The sequence below is a fragment of the Gouania willdenowi genome, chromosome 15, assembly GCF_900634775.1.
Source record: "Gouania willdenowi chromosome 15, fGouWil2.1, whole genome shotgun sequence".
NCBI lineage: Eukaryota > Metazoa > Chordata > Actinopteri > Blenniiformes > Gobiesocidae > Gouania > Gouania willdenowi.
The window spans coordinates 19,782,420-19,803,828 of record NC_041058.1 but is presented as its reverse complement, the minus strand read 5'-3'; the positions used below and the strand labels follow the sequence as shown (position 1 = coordinate 19,803,828).

Sequence of the window (21,409 nt, the reverse complement as noted above, 5' to 3'; positions counted from 1 at the left end):
TAAATATACCCAAGATAGTTTGAGTTTTCTTCTGGGATCACAGTTATTTAAAAAGTAAGTTGCTCTTTCAATGCCACCTGTATTCCTCACAGATGATGACATGATAACGTTATCTGTCAAATCAGCTGACAAAAGAAAATAATCGCCTTTTAACAAAACTTTTATTACAGCTAAACTTGTGATATAACAGTTTATCTGTTTTCCATGAAACGTCACTTTCAAAATGCCTTACTAATCTGGCAGCTATCTAGTATAACACTGGCCATTCTTACGGAAGTATGGATTACTAATACATGTAGAATTAAATGAAACTCAAAACTGCTGAGGCAGCGGAAAATCGCCTTAACTCACACGAGCACTGTCCTGCATATTCAAACCCTCCCCACAATACCTCAGGTCACATCTCTGGATCAAGCATGCTTATTCCATACGTGTCTTAAGTTATTGATTCACTGATGTTGATGTGGGAGTTAATTAAATCAGAAGCAGCTCAAAGCTTAGATCTGTGATTCATTTGAAACTATCAACTATGCAGAGAAGACAGGCTTCCTTTTAAATGGTAATGATTAGAATCTGGCTGTCTAGATTAGTTTAAAGCTGCAAATGCCCATCAGATATCAGGTTTTAAAATCTATAAAAGCATGGTTTCTTTTTGACCAATGAAAAATACAACAATGACATTGTGGGTTTAACTGTGTTAGAGGTTGTTTGACCAAGGTGTGTATCTTTTGTTTGTTTTCGCCATGGTGCACAACTTGCGTGTGCTCGTGTCTCCCATGGCACTGCTAGGGTCTGAGTAATTGCAGTGCAAACAAACCGAGCGAGCGCCAGGTTGGATAGAAAGAGGCCTTGCTTTGTGGAGCTCATTGACTTCCTGGATGCACGCAGACTCATCAATATCAGTTTAGGCTCCAGTCTTGACTTCTGTTAGTGTAATGAGGTTGATGAAGGACAATGAACATCTTCAAAAAAAAAAAAAAAAAAAACTGACAGCTGATCTTGGGCTTGATGCAGGTTGGTTTAGTAGCAGCAAAGAGTAACAGAACAAACGAGTGACATTTGTAGCCTAAACACAGACATTAATGGCCAAGACTAGAGTAAAAATCCTTTGCAGCATTTACAAAAACTATTATATCTGCTTTTGAGTTGCTTGACGCAACACATCCGTTTCCTATACTTGCTCTTTGTCCCCCGATAGCAATGTGCTAACTTGTGTATGTGTACATTTGTCTGTATTTGCATGTGTAAGTGCGCATTCAAGTTTGTAAAGCACATGCGTGAAACTCAGTATCCGGCACTTTACAGCATCTACGGTAATTCAGCTCACTGGACAAAATAAATATGAAAGACAGAAAACTTTAAACATTGTGTAAATTACCAAACGATTCAGCTTATTAAAAGATGGCAGTCATTTATAATATCAAAATTTGAGAAATCCTGCATTTTTTTTTCTTATATTATTGCACAAAAGTTCTCAAAATAAAATAAAAAATTGGTAAAAAGAAAATCATGGAAATTTAAGTGAAGATACAGCAGTGAATGATTCCTGTCATTTATTGCTTGGATATAGTCAGTGCCTTACATACATTACATATCGTTTATACATGGAAGATAATGTTGAAGTATAATTTTACCACCTGTAATCTGCTGCCCACTTGTAATTACACTGGTCTGTATTTGGCCCCTGAAGAAAATGAGTTTGACACCCCTGCTGTAAAGGGTTGAGTGGAGTGCAAGATAAGGACCAGAGCAGAACATAAACGTGGAACTACAAAAAAAACACATGAAAACACAAAGCTATATAAATTGTGGAGTTCACTAAAAGGAAAAAGAGGAAGTGTAACCTTAAATCAGCTCTGTTAGTGCTAGATAATAACCTTAACTTGAACAGCATGCGTCTTTAATACATTGTTATTAGGGGTGTCCCGATTCGATATTGATATCGGTCCGATATCGGCCAGAAAACGAATATCGGATTTTATCGGACTGCATCTAAAATCTCCCATATATATTATATTATATTATATTATATTTATTCAATTGTAGAATACTATAGATATTATTAGGTTAAAATTAATGTAACCAATTGGTTAATAATAAATGAGTCAGTTTTTCTCAAACCTACTGTTCTCTGTTTGAGTAACATCACTTGATCGAACCTTTTTTAACATTCCACACTACAAACTAAGTATTAAAAGTAGGTATGATTCATAGGGATATAAAGATTAATCGTGAGGCAGTTAAAAATCGATTCAAAGGTGTCACGGTTCACATTGATACTCTGAAATTGAATCGCAGTACTTGAAAAAAAAACAGCAAAGGATGCTATTTATTTAGAATTTGAAATTCAGGACAGACCATCGTGTTTTAAATCGGAAGTGAGGAAGCATTTTGGCTTCCCCAAGACAAAATGAAAGAGGTGAGAAAGAAGGCTTCTTCTTACTTTGTACTAATTCTGTATTTCATTCAGGATTTATTTTTACTTAAATTACATTGTTTTGCATAGTTTATCAAAGGATTCTTTCGACAATGAAAGAAAATAGTACAATATTTTTATTTTAGAAGAAAAAAAAAAGAATATTTTTCAGTCATCATTTGCCTACATTCTCATTTTGTCAAATATTTGTGAGAGAATCGTATCATGAACACAGCATCGTATCAGGAGTTGAGTGAATCGTGACATCCCTAATGCTGATATCGCATTGAGTGGATATCGGTATCGGCCAATACTCAAGGCTGCAATATCAGCATTGTGTCGAAAGTGAAAAAGTTGCATCGAGACATCCCCTAATTGCTATAATTGGTTTTCTTACAAAAGTTTATTATTTTAGTTGTGAGCATTCCTTTAAACTTTTCTTCTTTCAGTCGACTAAATTCAAAGATTATGTTCAACTAATTTTGTAGAAGATGTAAATGTATAAAAAAAAAAGATTTTTCTCTCCAAAATCAATAATCATGACATCATATCCGCTTACGGAAAATACGGGGAAGATTAGCCAAGTGCAGCCAATAGCAGGAAACAGTGTCCGTGAATATAAAAAAAAAGGAAAAGAAGTTTAGATGTTGTAATGTTTTCCACGTGTTCTGTGGAGAGAGTAGGGATGAGAAAGAATGTCAGGTGAGGGAACAAGGCCCGCACCATGTTAAGCTTTGTAATGAAGAGCACATGTCCTACTTCAGAGTGGAACTTAGACTTCGTTTGGTGAAGTGTGCTGACAGGACTCTTTGGTAGACTAAATAGTGACCCTTGGAGACAGTTTGAGGGACCAACTCAAGAGTTTCAGTGTATTAGCTGTTGCTAATGCACACATACAGACTTTGCTAAAAGAGCTAACATCATCAGGTGCAGAATGGAGGACTTTGCCCTGACATCAAAGTCTCAGGACGGTGCGGGACTGAACTTATCCATGTTCATTATTCTGGTCCTGCTACTGAGACTGCAGTGGTGTGAAGTTTAAAGCTAATGTACCATTAGTTATTGTTAAGCAGCCAGTGTTTTAAATATCAGTGAAATTTGAACCTTCCGTTGACTGACTGAGTGGTGATGTGCATTGTTTGTCGTTTTTTTTTTTTTTTTTTTCTTTTTTAAATAGGACTGATATTGTTTCTAGAAGTGTATGATTCATCTTTTTTTGTTTGAATAAAAATTTTTTTTAAATCACAATAATAAAGAAGAGAAAAAAGACGGAAAAATATTGAGTTACAGTATATGTATTGAGGTTGTGCTGTATCTAAAATGGGTCAATCTTGTTAATACTGTTTTACAACCAAGATGTACAGCAACGAAAACATGTGAAATGTATGTATGCACTGCAATATTCACAATTGTTACTACTGAATTGCAATACTTACTAAATCTAAATCGCTAAAGAAATCCAATCAGCACCAAAATATTGATCGAGACAAAAGCATATTGTTCCAGTCCTGGTTTAAAAAGAGCAAAGATGGTGTAAGATTATTGCACAGGAATCCCTGCATGTCGTGTCCTAAAACACTTAATGCAATTTACGGGAAAACAGAAGTGCCTCTCGAGCAGCTTAATGACAAAGAATGAACTCAAAGGCCTCCTTGAGTTTTCAAACAAGTGCGTTCAATCTTGTTAAAAGAGATCATTTTAAATGCAGTCCAAAAATGCTACTTAGCATCACTTGTAAACTGATTTGGTCTGTTTATATTTGTTAGATGCTGCATCTGGAGAAATTGTGATGCTGGAGTTATTGTGCCTACAAAGAACGGCTTACAAAAAACACGAGTCATCCTAGCACAGAGAGCGAAGTAGCAGTGTACAAGTGTGGATGGTAGTCCAAAGAGCTTTATTCTGCAAACTGTAGCCAATGTGTGCCGGCCACCCGCAGTAAAAGGAGCTGAAAGGAAACAACAAACCGCCGCCTGCTTGGCTCAATGCCTAGCTAAGCCACCATGGAAAAATAATTCCTCTCAAGTCGACACCAAACGACAACACACACACACATATACCACATTGACCTCGACACGAGGATGAAGTCACATCTCTTTATACATCCTGTTTAACCGTGACTGGTGCTGCCCTCATTTCCCTGGCAACCCAACACTATAAAACCTAGACAAGCAGATTTCCCTCCTTTTTTTATTCAACTGGTAACAATAAGAAAGGTTCAAGCCTTGATAATGTCAAGAACCCCTGCTAGTAACCAAAGGCATCGACCCAGTGGAAAGAAAGAACCTAATTCACCCAAGTATGCATTGGAAAGGTGAATGGATCACCTATTCCCCTGGATGCACAAAATATTTTGCTTTTAGTGGTATTACTCAAATTGGTCATTTTTTTCTGATTCCTGAAGACTAGGAGTAGCAATTTAGAATGGAAAACATCATTTCCATATAAACAGCTAATTTTACTGTGGACTACATAAACTTTAACACATTTCACAAAGCAAACGATGTTGTATGAATGACACACGTTTCTTTCCGTGGTGCTGACAGAGATGAGAGAGCCTTAATGAGAACAATCCAGCTTCTGCTCAGTAAGAGGTGAGCCCCAGGCCAAGGGAATCCTCCATCAAAGAACCATATTTTCAATTTTGCTGTTTTTATAAGGTTAGTAAAGAGCAACTCATTCATATTGAATGTTCCTAAACTCCCATTAAGAATGAAGACAGACCTGCTGGTTTTCTTTTCTCCTATCCACTAACCCCCAGCGCTGATATGGTTGTTTCTGCTTTTCGCTTCAGGGTTGTAATTGGTGAATCTGTCAGAGTCAATATACCGTATTGTTCTCGATTCAATAAAGCATTGAACCAATGCACATAAGTGGTAGAGAGGCAGAGAAGTTGGGAAGAATGGGTTTGGAGAACTGAATTCTACCATGTGAATGCAAGCAAATAAACATATAGTCAGGGGTGGAGCAGCGATTTAATAAAATTATGATAAAGCTTTTATTAAGTCAGTGATACTAAACATGTAGCTCTTTATGTTTTAATTTTAATTATTATTCCCCCAAAAAACCTTAAAAGTAGAAACTTTTTAACCCCTTTTTACCTTTTTCTTTGGCCATTCTGCAACTTCCTTTGTCCCATTTTTGGCAAGTTTCCCAAAAATGACACTTTTTAGTTTTTTTCAGACATTAGCTTCCTTTTGCCAATAAACAATCCCTTTTTCCTAATTTTTGTCGATTTTTGCAAGTTCTTTTTGACACATTTATCCAATTTTTGTCGACTCTTTAACCATTTTTTGCCGCTTTTCATCCAAACAGGCTATACCAGGGGTGGACAACTCCAGTCCTTGAGGCTAGATTTCTGAGACACTTAAGAGGTTTCTCTGCTCCAACACACCTTGTTGAAACCAATGTGTTGTCCTCAAGCTCTGCAGAAGCATGATAACGAGCCATTCATTTGATTCAGGTGTGTTGGAGCAGGCACATCGAAAAGTCTCAGGAATCCGGCCCTTGAGGACTGGAGTTGCTCACCCCTGTCTGAGCTATACCTTTTGCCCAATAAATAACACTTGTTTCCTTTTTTCCCAACATTTTTGCTTTTTTTCACTATTGTTTGCCACATTTTACTCATTAAAGCTACCTTTTGCCATTACATAACACCTGTTTCTTCTTTTTTGTAAATTTTTTTTTGCCACTCTTGACTGCTTTTGGCCCATTTTAGTCACTTTTCAATCATTTTTTTGCCACGTTGACCATTTTATACCTCCTGTTAGTCAGTTTATTCCCTTTACTCATCGCTGTTGCCTCTTTGTTTACCATCTCAGAATGGAATCTTTGTCAAATAGCTGGTTCTGATTGGCTTGATCTGATCACCATTCAATGAATCTAACTGGACCCATACGTTTTCAACAATAAATTCCTCTGTGAAAAGTAAGGAAGATGAATGATTTTAGTTTTCATGAAAGTGCAGGTGTTACATCCCCCACGAGTGAGACGTGCCTGCATACAGTATCTATTAAGATAGAATCTCTATGCTTTAACCATTTAAGCCTCCAGTCTACTAGAGGTATGTACACCTGCTAGGTAAATGTGATCTACTGTATATTGTTAGGTTTTAAATATGGAACGTGTTACACTGACACTAATGAGCTAACTCCTAAATGAAGAAGCTCAAAACGCCCAGCTGGGGGGAAATGAACTCAATTGCTAATGAATTGTAGCCACACGTGATCCAAAAATTCATCATCATAATATTTAATTAAAACAAACAACTGTCGGGGAATTTGTGTACAGTTAACAACCAGTTTACTCTGTTAATTTGATCACATTTCTGTGTAAACAAGAGAACAAAGAATCAATAACTCAAGAAGGTGAAGTCAAACCAACGCCGCTCATGCTAATTAGCAGCATATTAGAGAATCTAGATCATTTAAGTGGAAATATCCCACAGAACACTGAAAGGAAACAGAATATGATCAATATTGATACAATTTAAATGTGCATATTTAAAAAATGAAAAGTAGATGGCAAAGACCACAGTATAGCTAAAGTCTTCAAAAATGGGGAAACCAGGCATTCCAAATATTAAAAAATTCAAAATGAGGAGAGAGATACAAAAAGGCCTTTATTATAATGGCCAAATCATTAAAAATCCAACATGTTTCAACCAAGCAAGGTCTTCGTTAGTGGTTGTCGTCACACCTATATACAGTAGTCCCTCGCTATAACGCGGCTCACCTTTCACGGCCTCTGTGTTTCGCAGATTTTTTTTTTTACAGTGCAATTTTGGATGCATTTTTTTACAGCGTATGAACACACATTGTGATTGGCTAATGCTGCCGTTCACCCACCAGCGACACATCCAACTGGGTGAGTTTCACTGCCTGCTGAAGCGAGGAGCTGCGCTCCTTTTTCTCCTCTCACAAACATAAACCACCAGTGAAAAAAGCTGGTGTGATTAGCGGCTAATGCTATCCTAGCTCAGTGGTACAAAGAGAACTTTTACCTGCTACTACCACCTCCTCTTTGATTCTCCTCCACGCCAAATCCTTCCTAGTCTGGTCCCGGTTATAAAGGCCGTGTAATACAGCTCCAGGTAGTCACACACAGCTTCTACTCCATGGTTGAATGGATGAACAGACCGGTGTCTGTGTTGACCGCCTGATGTCATCGTCAGTAGGGATGCAACGATTCACTCAACTCCCGATACGATTCGATTCACGCTACTGGGTTCACGATACGATTCTCTCACGATTTTTTCATTTACAAAATGGGACTGTCGACAAATTTTTTTTTTTGGGAAAAAAACTAGAAAATACTGTATTATTTTCCTTTTATTTTTCATTGTCAAAAGAATTCCTTGATAAACTATTCAAAACAATGCAATTTAACTAAAAATAAATCTTGAATTAAATAAATAAAGGAATAATACAAATGAAAATGAAGCCTATTAATTTAAATTCTGGTTCTATAATAAACAATGCAAAACTGCATAATAGTTATTTTTCTTTTAAAAGTGCAACTGAAAATGTATTTTGTACCTTAACAATTGGACTTTAAAAAAAAAAAAACGTCATTGCACTGATTTACATCATATTTGTTTGGACGAGCAGAGGGCGCTGGTAACCCAGTGGTCGGTTGGCATGCAGATATCTTGCAGTGAAGAAGAGAAGCTATACTAGCAGACAGAGCTAATAGAAAAACGTAACTTTTACAGATATTCAAGTAATATTACAGATATTCTTTCGGTGCTAAAGGGGTAATGAATCATTTATTAACATATTTAGGAGTAGAAGGCGGCCAGAAAGAAAGTATTAGCAGGCTCCGCCCGCCGCCTACACTTGTGGATAGCGCCCTCTGCTGGTTTAAAAAAGTACTGCGATTCAATTTTCAGAAAATCGATATCAACCGTGATACCTATGAATCGATTTTTAACTGCCTTACGATTAATCGTTACATCCCTAATCGTCAGCAAAGACTCTGAATGCGTTCGGCATCAATGTCTGATCGCTAGCAGTGTGACTCTGGAGTGCTGTATGTTTGAAAACAGGTTTATGTTTTAAAATCTACGAAGGTTTGAACTTTGAGTGTTTAAACAAGAAAAAAATGTTAATTCCTGTCTGAGAAAAGTGTATAAAGTGTGTAATGAGGGGTTTTACAGCCTTAAAACAAGTATAATAATAGTAAAAAATAAAGCTGACTACTTCGCGGATTTTTCCTATTGCGGGCTATTTTTAGAACGTAACCAAAGTGATAAATGAGGGACTACTGTATAGGCATCAGCCAATTAAATGTAGTCATATGAAGCAAACAAGGTGAAAGTCCTCCACTAGTCTCACTCATTGGTATCATGTATTGGCCCCTCCTACACCTTGTGATGGGAGCCAATCACAGACACAGACAGAACAATTAAAGGGGGAAACAGGTGATGTAATTTAAGTAATCAGCAACATAAGAAAGCGAGAACAAACCTGAAAAACAATAAAAATGTGACAACCCAACATGTGTTACAAACAACATTGAAAATGTCAATATCACCATTTAAACCAGGAACTTGTAAAGCGTCCAACTGATGGATCCAGAGAGCTTCCCTTTAAATAAGCTTCTGGATTCTATCCTCTCCTTTAATCAAAGGTTTAACATGTTCAATATCCACAATGCGCAGTAAAGAATCGTTGGCAATGCATTGTGGTATTTATTAAAGTGTCTGGCCATAGGGTTATCTTGATTCGTGGTTCCAATTACATATTAATGCTGAGCTAGTCTATCCCTAATGCGACTTTTTGTACATCCAATGTAGAAAAAACCTTCTCTAGATGGACAAAACAAACAATGTATGACAAATGTATAGAGTTACAATTATTCAAATCCTTTTGTTTGAAAAGTTTCTTTGGTAGAACATCAGAAAACAGCTAAAGTTGTCTTAATTGGAACTAATCCGCTTCAGCTGTCTGCATTATCTGAAGACGCCAAAAATGTGACATTTGTAGGGTTTTTTTTGTTTGTTCCTATATTTGTCTAATAATCCAAATCACTGATCTAATATCATCCAGGGGCTCGATCACCAATGACCTTGAGCTTGTAGTGGGGCACACTGAGCCTACCCTCTAGCAGAGGTTACCGCCACACTCTCATCTCAGAAAAACAAGGCAGCTTAACCAAGCGTGGCTTCTATCCATCATTACTGTTCGCACATTGCATTACTTTAATGTCCTTTTCAGACTCGAGTCAACGTATACGGTATGCTGGGAAGTAGCTAATTAGTCTATGCCAACAACGGACTTCCACCAGTCATTTACCACTTCATGGGTGAAATCCTTTAGAGAGTAGTAATGAGGATGTTGTCCATCACTACAGTCTCATCAATTACTGTGCTACAGAATGAAAAGAGCCAAAAGGGGACATGTAACGGTGAAAGAATAACAGTGTAAATTATAACAAAGGAGGAACATTTATAAATTGCTATACTCTACGCATTTCCTCTGTGGGTGTCACAAAGTGAACTTTTTTATATATGAGGACAGTTCTTTAGACCTAAGGGAAACCAGCTGGTGAGCGTGAGAGGGGCTATCATGCTGAGTAAGGTGCTGCAGTGAGATGGACTGAGAGAGCATGGGGGGAAATTAGGAGATTGCACATCAGGAAAGAGGACACACACCCACACACACTGCCTAGAGAAAGATTCACTCTATTGGAGGCTTTACTTCTTCAATGTTTTTATAAATCAAAAATCACATCTCATCAAATCCTGGTTGATGTCAAATTTAAAGTAGATTGCTACAAACGCGTGCAATTTACAATCAAGAATAAAGCCATCAATAATAAGTAGTCTTTATATCCCCAAAGAAGAGTCAATTATTGCTCCTTTAAATAAATGTGCTAACCCAAGTGAGATCCAACAGAATAATAGTCGGGATTTCATTGTCATCGTAATAAAATGTTGGTGAGAAGGTGAGGATGATAAATATCTTTTTAAATATTTATAGATATATATAGTATATAAACTACTAAAAGGAGATTATTTTAAAAAGAAACTGAACGTTAGCATGATTAGACATAATTTCACAGCGGTTCATGAAGGCGTGTTGGCTAGAAGCTTTTGGATTGTCGTTTTGAAAATTACAGTGTGGCTGTAGCGTGTTCGAGTAAATAATGGGTCATGGAGAACTAATATCATTAAAACCAAAGACACTTAAGTAAACAAGGCATTAACGCACAACGATAACTTACTTTCTCTGCTTGCTTGCATTAGCTTCAAGTTATGTTTACCAAAAACTAAGTTGACTTTAAAATAAAAACATCTCCTATCCATTAGCACGCGACTGATTAATCGATGCGGCCGATCGGGCCAATTGTAGCCATTACCGATTTATCAACATCGGCCAGTAATAAAAAAATAAGAAAATTACAACACTGGGAGAAGAGAACGAATTCATTGTTTACAGTCTTTAAAAAGCTTTATTTTTTTACATTTTAATAGATACAGTTTGTACAAGTTTGCCTTTTCTTATTTATAGTGGCTTTACAGTCCTTATGTTGACACTGGTACTAAATAAAGATTAGGGCTGGGATAAACGATTATTTTTTAAACGATTAATCTAGTGGTTATTTTTTCGATGCGCTGATTAATCTAACGAGTCATTTTTTCTAGTTCGATTCAATTCGACTTGATTATCGATTGTCTCCCCATTAATTGACTAAAAGTATCTAAAATGAAAAAAAACATGAATTCCTTAACATTGCAATATATGTTTATTGCTCTTCAACTCAAAATTCCAAATTAAAGTTCAAGGAAGAATATAAAAGTACGAAATAATGCATTCAGAGTCAGAGGTAGCATTCGTTTAAAAAAAATAAAAAGGCAGTGGGAGCCGGCAGCCTGTCATGGTGACCTTTCTGAACCAACAAAATTTAATATTTATGTTGAAAACACATAGGCCTAGCTTACTGAAAAAAGTGCATCTTTTGCTGAAATTTGCGAGTGTCTCTCCACTTCCAGGTTCTTCTTCTTCGTCTGTTTTAATGGCGACGCTTTAGAGTTCTTCTTCTTCTTCTTCTAATTTGTACGTTGCATTTCCGGAAACAAGACCCCGATGTGTCGTGTATGAACGTACAGTGTGAGGAGTCAGATCGTGTCAGAGTGTCGGTCCATTTAGTGTGAGAACATGCATCGTGAGCTGCGTACATTCGGGCTCTGCACATGAGTCGCACAGTTTGAGCTGGAGCTGAGTACAACGATTGAAAAAAATTGCACAGTGTATCCCAGCCTTAAGTTATTCTCCGTCGCCGCCATCTTTGTTTTGGTTGGACGACGCATCGGCGCGCATATTTTGCGTCGACATATTTTTTGCGTCAACGTCATCGATAACGGCGACGCGTTGTCCCGGCCCTAATAAAGATCCTCATTTAAATGTATTAGTGTTTTGCTTCTTTATCTTGAATCATATTTTGGGTATTATAACAATTTGTGCTCATGTACAGTAAATATCCTGTGCATATCAATGTTCTTATTTCATATATTGGCAGAGACTTCAGGTATCAGCTTTTTAAAATTCCACAATATTGGTATCAGCCCAAAAATCTAATCTCTGCCAGGCTCTACTGTCAATTTGATAAACCTATCAATTATAACAGCAACACTGAAAAGCCATCATGTAAACTGTCAAAAAAAAAGGATTGCACATTTAGACATGCAGCCAGACCACTCAGGTTAGTGCCCCAAATGGGGACACTAACCCAACCAGATGAGGCAATGTCGAGGGAATGATCCCTAGAGCCGTCAACATATCATCACTCTTTCTGGATGTAAACAGACACTTATCACCAAAGACAATCTGTGACATTTTCAGAACAGAGCCTGACTCTAGCATACTACAGCATGGCCGTCTCATCTGAGTAAAAGCTCCATTTTAGCCATGCAACTGACCTTCAAGTCAGGGACTCACTCATACTTTTTAATAATGAGAAATCTCTTGAAACATCTCATGTGAAGTCTAACGTTATTAAGTATGTCAGCTCTCCTCAGTCCACTTCTCACAGGCATCCAGGGAGACGCCACATTGCCAAACAGAAAGAGTGACATTTCGTTTTTTCTGTTGGCTGGATCTTTTGGAATCTTGTCATATACAGCTATGTTTACAGAAATTTAAAAAAAATCATTTGTCAATGTTTCCTGAGTGGTACAGGTTGCTCAGAGGTCAACAAACTTGTTCATAGCTTTGAGCAATGTGCACTTTATGCCAAAGGTAGGCTTAGAACCTGAACAAGTTAGTACATATCTAGTAACACATGGTGGTGTAGCGTTTATACTACAAGTGTGTTTCAAATTATCCAAGAGAATCTCGTCCCGGTAATCATCTGGACCAAAGTCTTAGCCTTCTTGGCCAGGGTTTTTTTTCAGGGTGAGTTTTAAATCCATGTGTTAGGAAAGGTCAACCTCATCATTCCTACAGCTCAAGTCATCGGTCAACATGTTACCAAACGTAAGAGCCAAGACACAGCCTCGCCTAACTCAATTTCCTACTTGGATAAGCTAGAGAAACCTCCATTGTCTAAACGTGTGCCTGTTTTCCATCATGGAGTCCATGAACCGTGGTGGCGAATGTGTGTGAAATGACAAATTCTGACATCACTTCCCATCGGCCGGAGTGAGAAAGTTGGTGTAGCGGTTGACATGCTGCTCTCCGCACTGCTCTTTGGAATGAATCATGTCTACACTAGTCCACTGGGGCCACATCGACAACAAGAAGTCTGCCATTCAAAAACTTTTGTGTGGTTCAGCAGGCACTTCAGCCAGGATTACAATAGCCATAGAGATATATCTCTATGACCATGATCTAATGTGATTTTCCATAATCACGGAAAACGAATGGAAATTACGAAATTCACTTCCAAAAACACTTTTTTTTGTCACTATTTCAGGCTATTTTCATACTCACCTTTTCTCTCATTTTAATTGCTATACAGCTAAATTAAACAACTGCTCATAGCTATTGTCTGTTGGTGATTTAACAAAATAAATATATCTGTAACAATGAATAAACACAGGGTAAGTTCAGCTTATACTAAGTTTTATACTTTGATGTTCAGAAAAAGCACAGTTAGGAGGTGATAAGATTTACCCATATGGATTTATGACAATTTGATGTCAGCATTTATTAAACATCTGAAAAATAACAACACAACACCTAACATGAATCCTATTCAATAATCTCAATAGTTTATGTATCCAACCGTAATCAAAAACATCTCTTCATGCTGAATTTCATTTTGACATATAAATAATTTATCATCAGCAAATACCTTTTCTTTCATATATAGTTGTATTATTTCCAAACCACTTCTCTGTAATTGAAAATTGCAAGGGTTTTTGGATTACACATCATACTGCTGTACAAAAGTAATTAATTATCGGCTTTATCCTATACACCAGTGCTACAAAAGCTAAATTATTCTAAAAAACAGTAAAAACAGGTCGTCGGTGAGGAAAAGACAGCCAATAGTAAAATATATATCTTTACTGTCTTTGGTTTACTGTCCATTGCTCTGCAGCCCACACTGTAAGAGTGACAGGAAGATGTAGACTGAAGCTTTATTATCAGCTGTTTATCAGCAGCATATATTTCTCAGAATACAAGTCGAGCTGCACTGCCATCTCTTGGAGTTGATTTTGAAAAACCAATGTTCGGAATCAGATTATGTTTGGCACTTGATTATGCACAATGGCTTTGTGGATGTGACCTTTTCATTGCACCCTGAAAAAAATGGGAAAACGTTTCACTGCCATGTGACCCTGATTAGGCACTATCAAGCGTGGAAGATTAGATGGGTGGATGGATGTATTCTATTAAACTCGTCCCCAATCTCAACATTTCTTCTCATACATTACATCTATATTTTTTTTTACCTTTTAAAAGGAAACAATACAAAGCTATCTATTTATTGAGTTCATCTTGGTTTCACTTTGCCATATCAGGATAAGACAATAGGTGATTTGGAAACATTAGACATTCAACAATCAGTGGTAAAAACACAACATAGTATTGAGAAAACATAAAAAATAAAAAAAAATCGATCATCTCGCAACGACACAACTGTGCCACAGTCCATTCGTTTTGTCTCTTGGCTACTCACTCGTAAAATCCTGCAAAAAAAGGTCGGACCAGTTTTCTTTCCCACTGAAGAAGCATTTAAATAACTATTTTGTGGCTTTTAAAACTGCTAAATAGCCATTAAAACGGTGCTGAGAAGTGTTGTAATCTAGTAAAGATGCCATTAATACTGACTATAGGGACCTATGAAATCTGTTTTATTTTTTTCCAAATTCCATTTTATCTGTGTTTTCAGTTTTTTAAGAAATTTTGATCATTTTTTTTCAGAAAATGAGTTGTTAACTCCTGTGAGGAAACTAAATAAATACTAATAAATAAATTTAAAAAGAACATATATCAACAAAAATGTATGTAAAAAATTAAATAAGATACAATTAAAAGGTAGATATAAGTTGTCGTGACATGGATTATTCCAACTGGATTATGATCAAATTCCCTTTCAGGGTATTATCTTCCCCTTGCCATACTGGCTATTAAACTTCCCAAAATCATTTCAAACATGCTAAAGAGGGTTAATAAATTCAAACACTCTTATTGATTTTGGCTAGTGTTGCAAGAATGACACTAGTTACACTACTAGACCCTCAGCCTTGTGTTTGACGGGTAAAATACCATGGAAATGCATATGACGCCAAAACATTATTTGTAAAACCTTTGTTTACTGCTAATCATCGAATTACCCTCAAGTTGTGCACGAAACCCTGCACAACCGTATAATCTGAGATGCTTTTGCCCTGACGTGTCACCAGGTAAAACGACCACCAGTTTCACTAATATACCAACAGCTAAACCCGTCTTTGTACCAGTGACTTTTCATATCAGAATGCAGTCATAATAATTTGACCCACTTGTTTGTCACAACACATTAAAACACACATTTCCGATGAAGCTCCATATTCATTTTTAATCACATGATCACTAGAAGAAACGTTTTAAGTATTTGAACAGAATTATAAGCAGTATAGGCCTGGACAATATATCGAGATGCAAGATAGATATTTCTATTTTGGTGATCTAGATAATTACCTTATCGCTTATAACGATATACTTTTGTTTTATATTTTGTATTCAAATACTCATTTTAGGAGTTGCTGCCTTTGCTAATTCTCAGAAAAGCATTGAAAGCACAGTCAGATCTATGCTAAAACAAGCCACAGTACACAATTCAAATCCAAAAGTGACACATATTGTGCAGCCATTTGTTAATAAATGGGCCTCTGTTGAATTTTGCATCAGTAAATTTAACCCAGATTTGTTGGTTTGGTAAGACTTTATTGAGTTTAATTTGTATATCGTTATTTTGAGAAAAAATATTGAGATATGAGTTTTGGTCCATATCGACCAGCCTTAATTGAATATTGAACACATTTGTTTGTACACTTGCTGGACACTCAGTTACCTATTTTCCGATGAAAAATAGTGTTGAAACGTACGATATTGTCCCAAAACGTGCATGTGAGGCATTTCCGTGTTATGTTGGGGCCTGGTTTTAAATAAAGAGTAATTTTCTATTTTTCGCGTTTTCTGAAAATCGGAGGCCCTATTTACAAGATGTTCTATTGTGCAAACCAGGACACAGAAGACTAACTTGAGCCACACAAGCAACATTGTCTATAAAGTGTAGGATTGCATCAAATAAACTACCCACATTGACAGACTAATCAATCATTCAACTATCTTATCACCTTTGGTGTAGCCACAAGCTTAAGAGTCACTCTCTTATCACACTAATCCGGATCACTTCAGCACTGAGTCAGTGAAGGCAGAGGGGATAAATTAGTTTACTGCCCACACTGATTGGATTAAAACCCAAGAACGGGCCTTGACCCTCTTGTCCCGAAGCAGCTAAGCTTTAATGAACATGGACTCCTAAATAAAAACCAAAAAACTAAATATTATTTTCATGTTCTTCTCCTTGACGCCCAGGTTGTTTGTTTACATATTCAAAGAAAAAATAACCAGGCTTACATTTTAATTTTCAATTATCCATGTTCAATTACAATTACTGAAGTTCAATGACAATTTTACTAACTTTTATCCATAGAGCGTTGTGATGATTGTATGCATTTTTTTGTGTGTACAATGCATAGACTGTAAAAAGAATGGACGGGACAAGCTCCCCGATGAGTGAAGGTTTAATTTTTAGAGCTCCCACTGCAGTATAGGTCATAAACCCCGCCTCCTCAATAACAGATGGGATGTGGGTCAAACTGTAAAGTTAAAATACTTGTCACATAATTTTTTCCCAAACCTAAACTCTGCTGTGATCATTAGTTATTATCACCCTACATTGTGTTCAAGTGCTCATTTTTCTGTGAAGTTTGTTTTAAATAAGTCATTTGAGGTTAAAAAACGGGATTTTATGTCGTATATGACGATGATTGACAGCCGATGATCTTGCGTAGCTCTCTTTGTGAATAGCATAAGCAGTTACGTCATGAAGGAAAGCCGAGACGCCATTAAACTTTTCCGTTCAGTTTTTTCGTCTTTTTTGAGCGACTAGAACTAGTACTAATCTCTATGATCTGATCATCTGAACAAGTTGTTGATAGCATTTCCAGCGAGAGAGATACTTATATTCTTGGCGTAGCTGGGCTTGTGTAAGTCATCAAGGCAGCACCCGACTGCACAGACTCTGGCTTCAAATGATGTCAAATTTGCAAGATGGAAGCGCCCCTAAGCGCTGTATTTTGGCTTCAAGAACGTTGAGTGGGAACAGCTACAGTGCACGCCCACTGGTACAATGTCCTTCTTTACATTTAAATGTTAGTGCATCTGTTATGATATCTTATGTAAAAGCCCAACTAGGGACAAGAGTTGGAATTTAGCAATAAGACTATAAACTCTTTGTACAAAACATCAGTTACATTCATACTAATGTTACTCGAGTTGGTATCAACTTTGTTTAATTAAACTTCTATTATATTCTAACGAAGCAGGTTTGGGCCTGGTTAGTAGTTGGATGGGAGACCACTGAGAATTTCAGGTGCCACAGTGGGGGATAGTTGCTCCAGTGGTATCTGTCATTTTGTCCCTGGGCAAGGCACTTCACCCACATTGCCTAGTATGAATGTAGTGTGTGAGTGTTGGTGGTGGTAGGAGGGGCCAATGGCGCACTATGGCAGCCTCAGTCTGCCCCAGGGCAGCTGTGGCTACAACAATAGCTTACCACCACTAAGTGTGGCGTGAAAGAATAATGCCTTAATTCTGTAAAGCGCTTTGAGTGTCTATGAGAAAGCGCTATATAAAATCCAACGCATTATTATTATTGATGTTATTAACTCCTCTAACCGTTACAATCTGGTAGTGGGAAAACCTAACATGAAACGTAATGTAATAATTGTTAACTTATGTGTAAGCCATATACCTGTTTAATTAATTTTTAATTGAAATTTGTTATTGAATTTCCACACTAATTACAATTACAAAGTCAATTATCTGAACTCAATTCCAAGTTAATTATGAATACAATGGCGGCCGATTCTTAAAATTAAAATTACGATTATAATTATGCCATAATTGTAATTCATTATCAATTACACAATTACAATTATAATTTACCACAACCCTGGACTCCTGCCACAAACATCAACCCTTGTGTAACAGTTGATTTTACAGTAATGAGTGCAGGTTAAAATACAGACGCATTTAACTTTGACCAACACTACAGATAATCCATCATAACCAAAAGAAACTGGGCATAAAGCTGCAGTTTGAAGTTTTCCACACTGCAGTAAAGTACTTGCAAATGAGAGAAGAGGCTGGGCTGTCACAAAATGACAGGCCCGTGGAAGACGCTGAGGCAGCAACGCTTCAGCAGACAAGAAAAAAAAAAGGACACAAAAAGTGAGGGGAAAAAAAAAAAACAATAGGTATGCAAATCTCTCTCATATTTCAAATGTCTTAACAGACAAGCCTGTTTTAGAGATACAAGGGTTCATAATTTGCCATACATATAATTGCATGTGTGCAAAAATAACATCAGCTAATGTACATCTATGGACAGGCATTAGTGTGCGTCTGTTCGGAGAGCTACTTAACCTTCAAGCTGGGCTATTTCACAGGAAGGAATGCTTCATTTCATTCCACAAGGCCTGTGGCAAGTGATAGACAAAGTGGCAAAGAAGTGGCAAAGAAGACGTGAAATTAGGGCTAGACAAAAAAAATCAATTTAATTTGTAGATAAAAACAACTTATTTTGGAAATTCAAGTTTTTTTTTAAAAAAAAAAAATGTTTTTAATTTATTTATTCCCACCAGTTTTTTCAGACTTTTTCGCATTCCGTCCTTGTGGGTTACCGTAGCCTGATGTGAGCCAGCCCCCTTTGAGTAGGCTATATGTGTGCTACAGGCATGTTTCATTTTTTATTCACACTATGCTTTATTATTTTTTTTAATTGTAATGCTATAGAATATGTAGTTATCTGATTTCTTGAAAATGAAGCTAGTGTGAAGCTGTTGTTGCACTTTTGCTTAAACCTGGGTTAAAGCTTGAAATTGTTGAACGACAGCCTCATTTACTTTTTATTTTGGGATTGTTCTATGCATTTTAACTTTCGAAGACAATCACAGCAATAAAGTAACACTTTTGACAATATATTTGATGTCTGCAGTCATTTTTCGGTGTCTTGGGGGAGAAAAAAAATCAAAAATCGAATCAGAACTCATTTTTCTTTAAAAAAAAAAATTGAAGTTTCTTTTTTTAAGGCAAAATCTCCCAGCCCTACGTGAAATATATATAAAAAAAAAAAAATTAAAAAAAAGGTAAATGTTAAGAAATGACTACTGTAAAGGGGGACACTGCAGCCTGAGTTGTAATGACTTCCTCATTCTTTTGTATTCAGGTCCATTCTGAGCTTCACGCTCTGTCTACACATGCAGTTAAAGCATTAGCTAAAGGAGAAGCTCACAAAGGCTGGAACACACAGTGCAACTGCTGCACAGTAATGACATGATTCTCCCAAACCAGGGACTTTGGTTGGATGTTTCATAAAAGCTGCATTCATTGCTACAGTGAGCATGTAAAAAAATAAAAAATAAAAAAAAGACCTGCATCAGCTTATAGGAAAACCCAGGATCTCCCTACTGAGTGGGGAAACACCCGCAGGGAGGGGAGAAAAGGAGGGCTGGCTGGAGAATCTGACATCATCCAAGTGTGGGCTTCCATGTTACTGTGTGGAGTCTCATATATGTGCATGGAAGCTTTAGAGTGTAACCCTGTCAACCCTGACACACACACACACACACGCACACACACACACACACACACACACACACACACACACACACACACACACACACACACACACACACACCTCTATGGCTCTGGGTATTCATTACTGCTGCACTACACACACACACTACACTACACACACACACAGAGAGAGAGACTGCAATTCATACACTATGTAGAAGAAGAAGCACAGAGGTAAAGGGGGCCATCAGTCAGGAAGTAACAGCCATACCTCCACAGATCTGCAGCAAGAACACACTAGTCACACCAACACTGCAATGTACTGCAGAGATGATCCTGGTGTCCCACACTAACTGGATCCTATTGGGTTACATGTAAAAAGCTCAATAAATCCACAAGCTATTAGACACAAAGTTGAAGGACGCAGGGATGGATGTAGTATCTATATGAGCGGCTCACTGTATGGTTCCTGCCTACTGTAAGCAGCAGGGCAGCGCCTGCATGTGGAGTGTCGATGAGCTCCAAAAAAAAAAAAAAAAAAAAAAAAAAGCTGCATTGCCTGTCAAAGCTCCGTCCCACCGTGGATTAAAATAACCACAGGAACACACGCTGTGACTCATACAGTGTCTCACCTCCATGAAGCAAAATTACAAAAAAAAACAAAAAAAAAAAAAACGGCAGCTGTAAAATCTTGAGGCTAGTTAGTTAGCTTCCACTTCCTTAGCAAAGCAGCTCCAGCCGTCACACAGCTGCCTTCTCTCCGGTAGAGCCCAGCCCGCCCCGGTCCTCCTTACAGACACCTCTGGAGCTGCTCACACACTCACTCACTCTCTCACACGTCCTGGGACTCACCGGTCTTATGTGTTGATGGTGCCGCTGTGAAGACACAACAAGTGCGGGGAGGCTGCCGGCCACCGCTCCGCTGCTCCGGGACAACAGGAGGACCGACGTGCACACTTTGGCAGCCATCGCTGTAGTAAACGCTGGCCGGGAAGCAGACTGCTGCGGGGCGGGCGGACCGAGTCGCACCGAGGGGAAGGCGGGCGGGCGGGCGGGCTGGCTAGTGGGCGGGAAGCGGGGCTGGGCTTCACACACATGCCCAGTGTTGCATCAGTAGACTACGCAAAGACAAGGCACAAACTGTGAGGAGGCTGCCATTCACCTGTCTTCCTCACCTACTACTGCACCATTATGGATTAGTTCTCGTTAGCCCACTGAAACACACTAATCACCTATTACATGCACTCACTGCACTCCTAAACTCTATCATTATATGTACCAGGGTTGGGGTCAATTACAGTTACGTCTTCAATTATCCAAGTTCAATTATAATTACAGTGACTAGCATTTTTTTCAATTACAATTAAAATGACAGTTATTATTTGTCCCCTGAAAGTCAATTACAATTACGTTCTCAATTACCAAATTTCAATTACAATTAATCACAATTAATGAGCCTATAATAAATAACCCTTATTAAAAGTAACCTAATTGACAATGTTTGTTTAATTTCAATGCCAATTACAAATACAAAATCAATTACAATTCAGTTAAGATTACAACAGCAACTGTTTTTTCAATTACAATTATAATTACACCATAATTGTAATTAATTATCAATTACACAATTAGGATTATGACCCCAACCCTGATGTGTACCAGCTCACCTTCTGTCTTTAACAAGATGCCTTCT

At 37.6% G+C, this 21,409-nt stretch overlaps 1 protein-coding gene across 2 annotated transcripts in view; it reads right to left on the bottom strand.

Annotated features, from left to right (window-relative positions):
- mcu (mitochondrial calcium uniporter) overlaps nt 1–20,754 on the bottom strand; it is an 80,127-nt gene extending 59,373 nt beyond the window's left edge. For both annotated transcript variants that reach the window (XM_028468955.1, XM_028468956.1), the window contains exon 1: nt 20,569–20,754. In XM_028468955.1, coding sequence (XP_028324756.1) covers nt 20,569–20,685 — 117 coding nt within the window. In that variant the 5' untranslated portion in view covers nt 20,686–20,754. The remainder of the gene's footprint in view (nt 1–20,568) is intronic.
- Between the last annotated feature and the right edge of the window lie 655 nt (nt 20,755–21,409).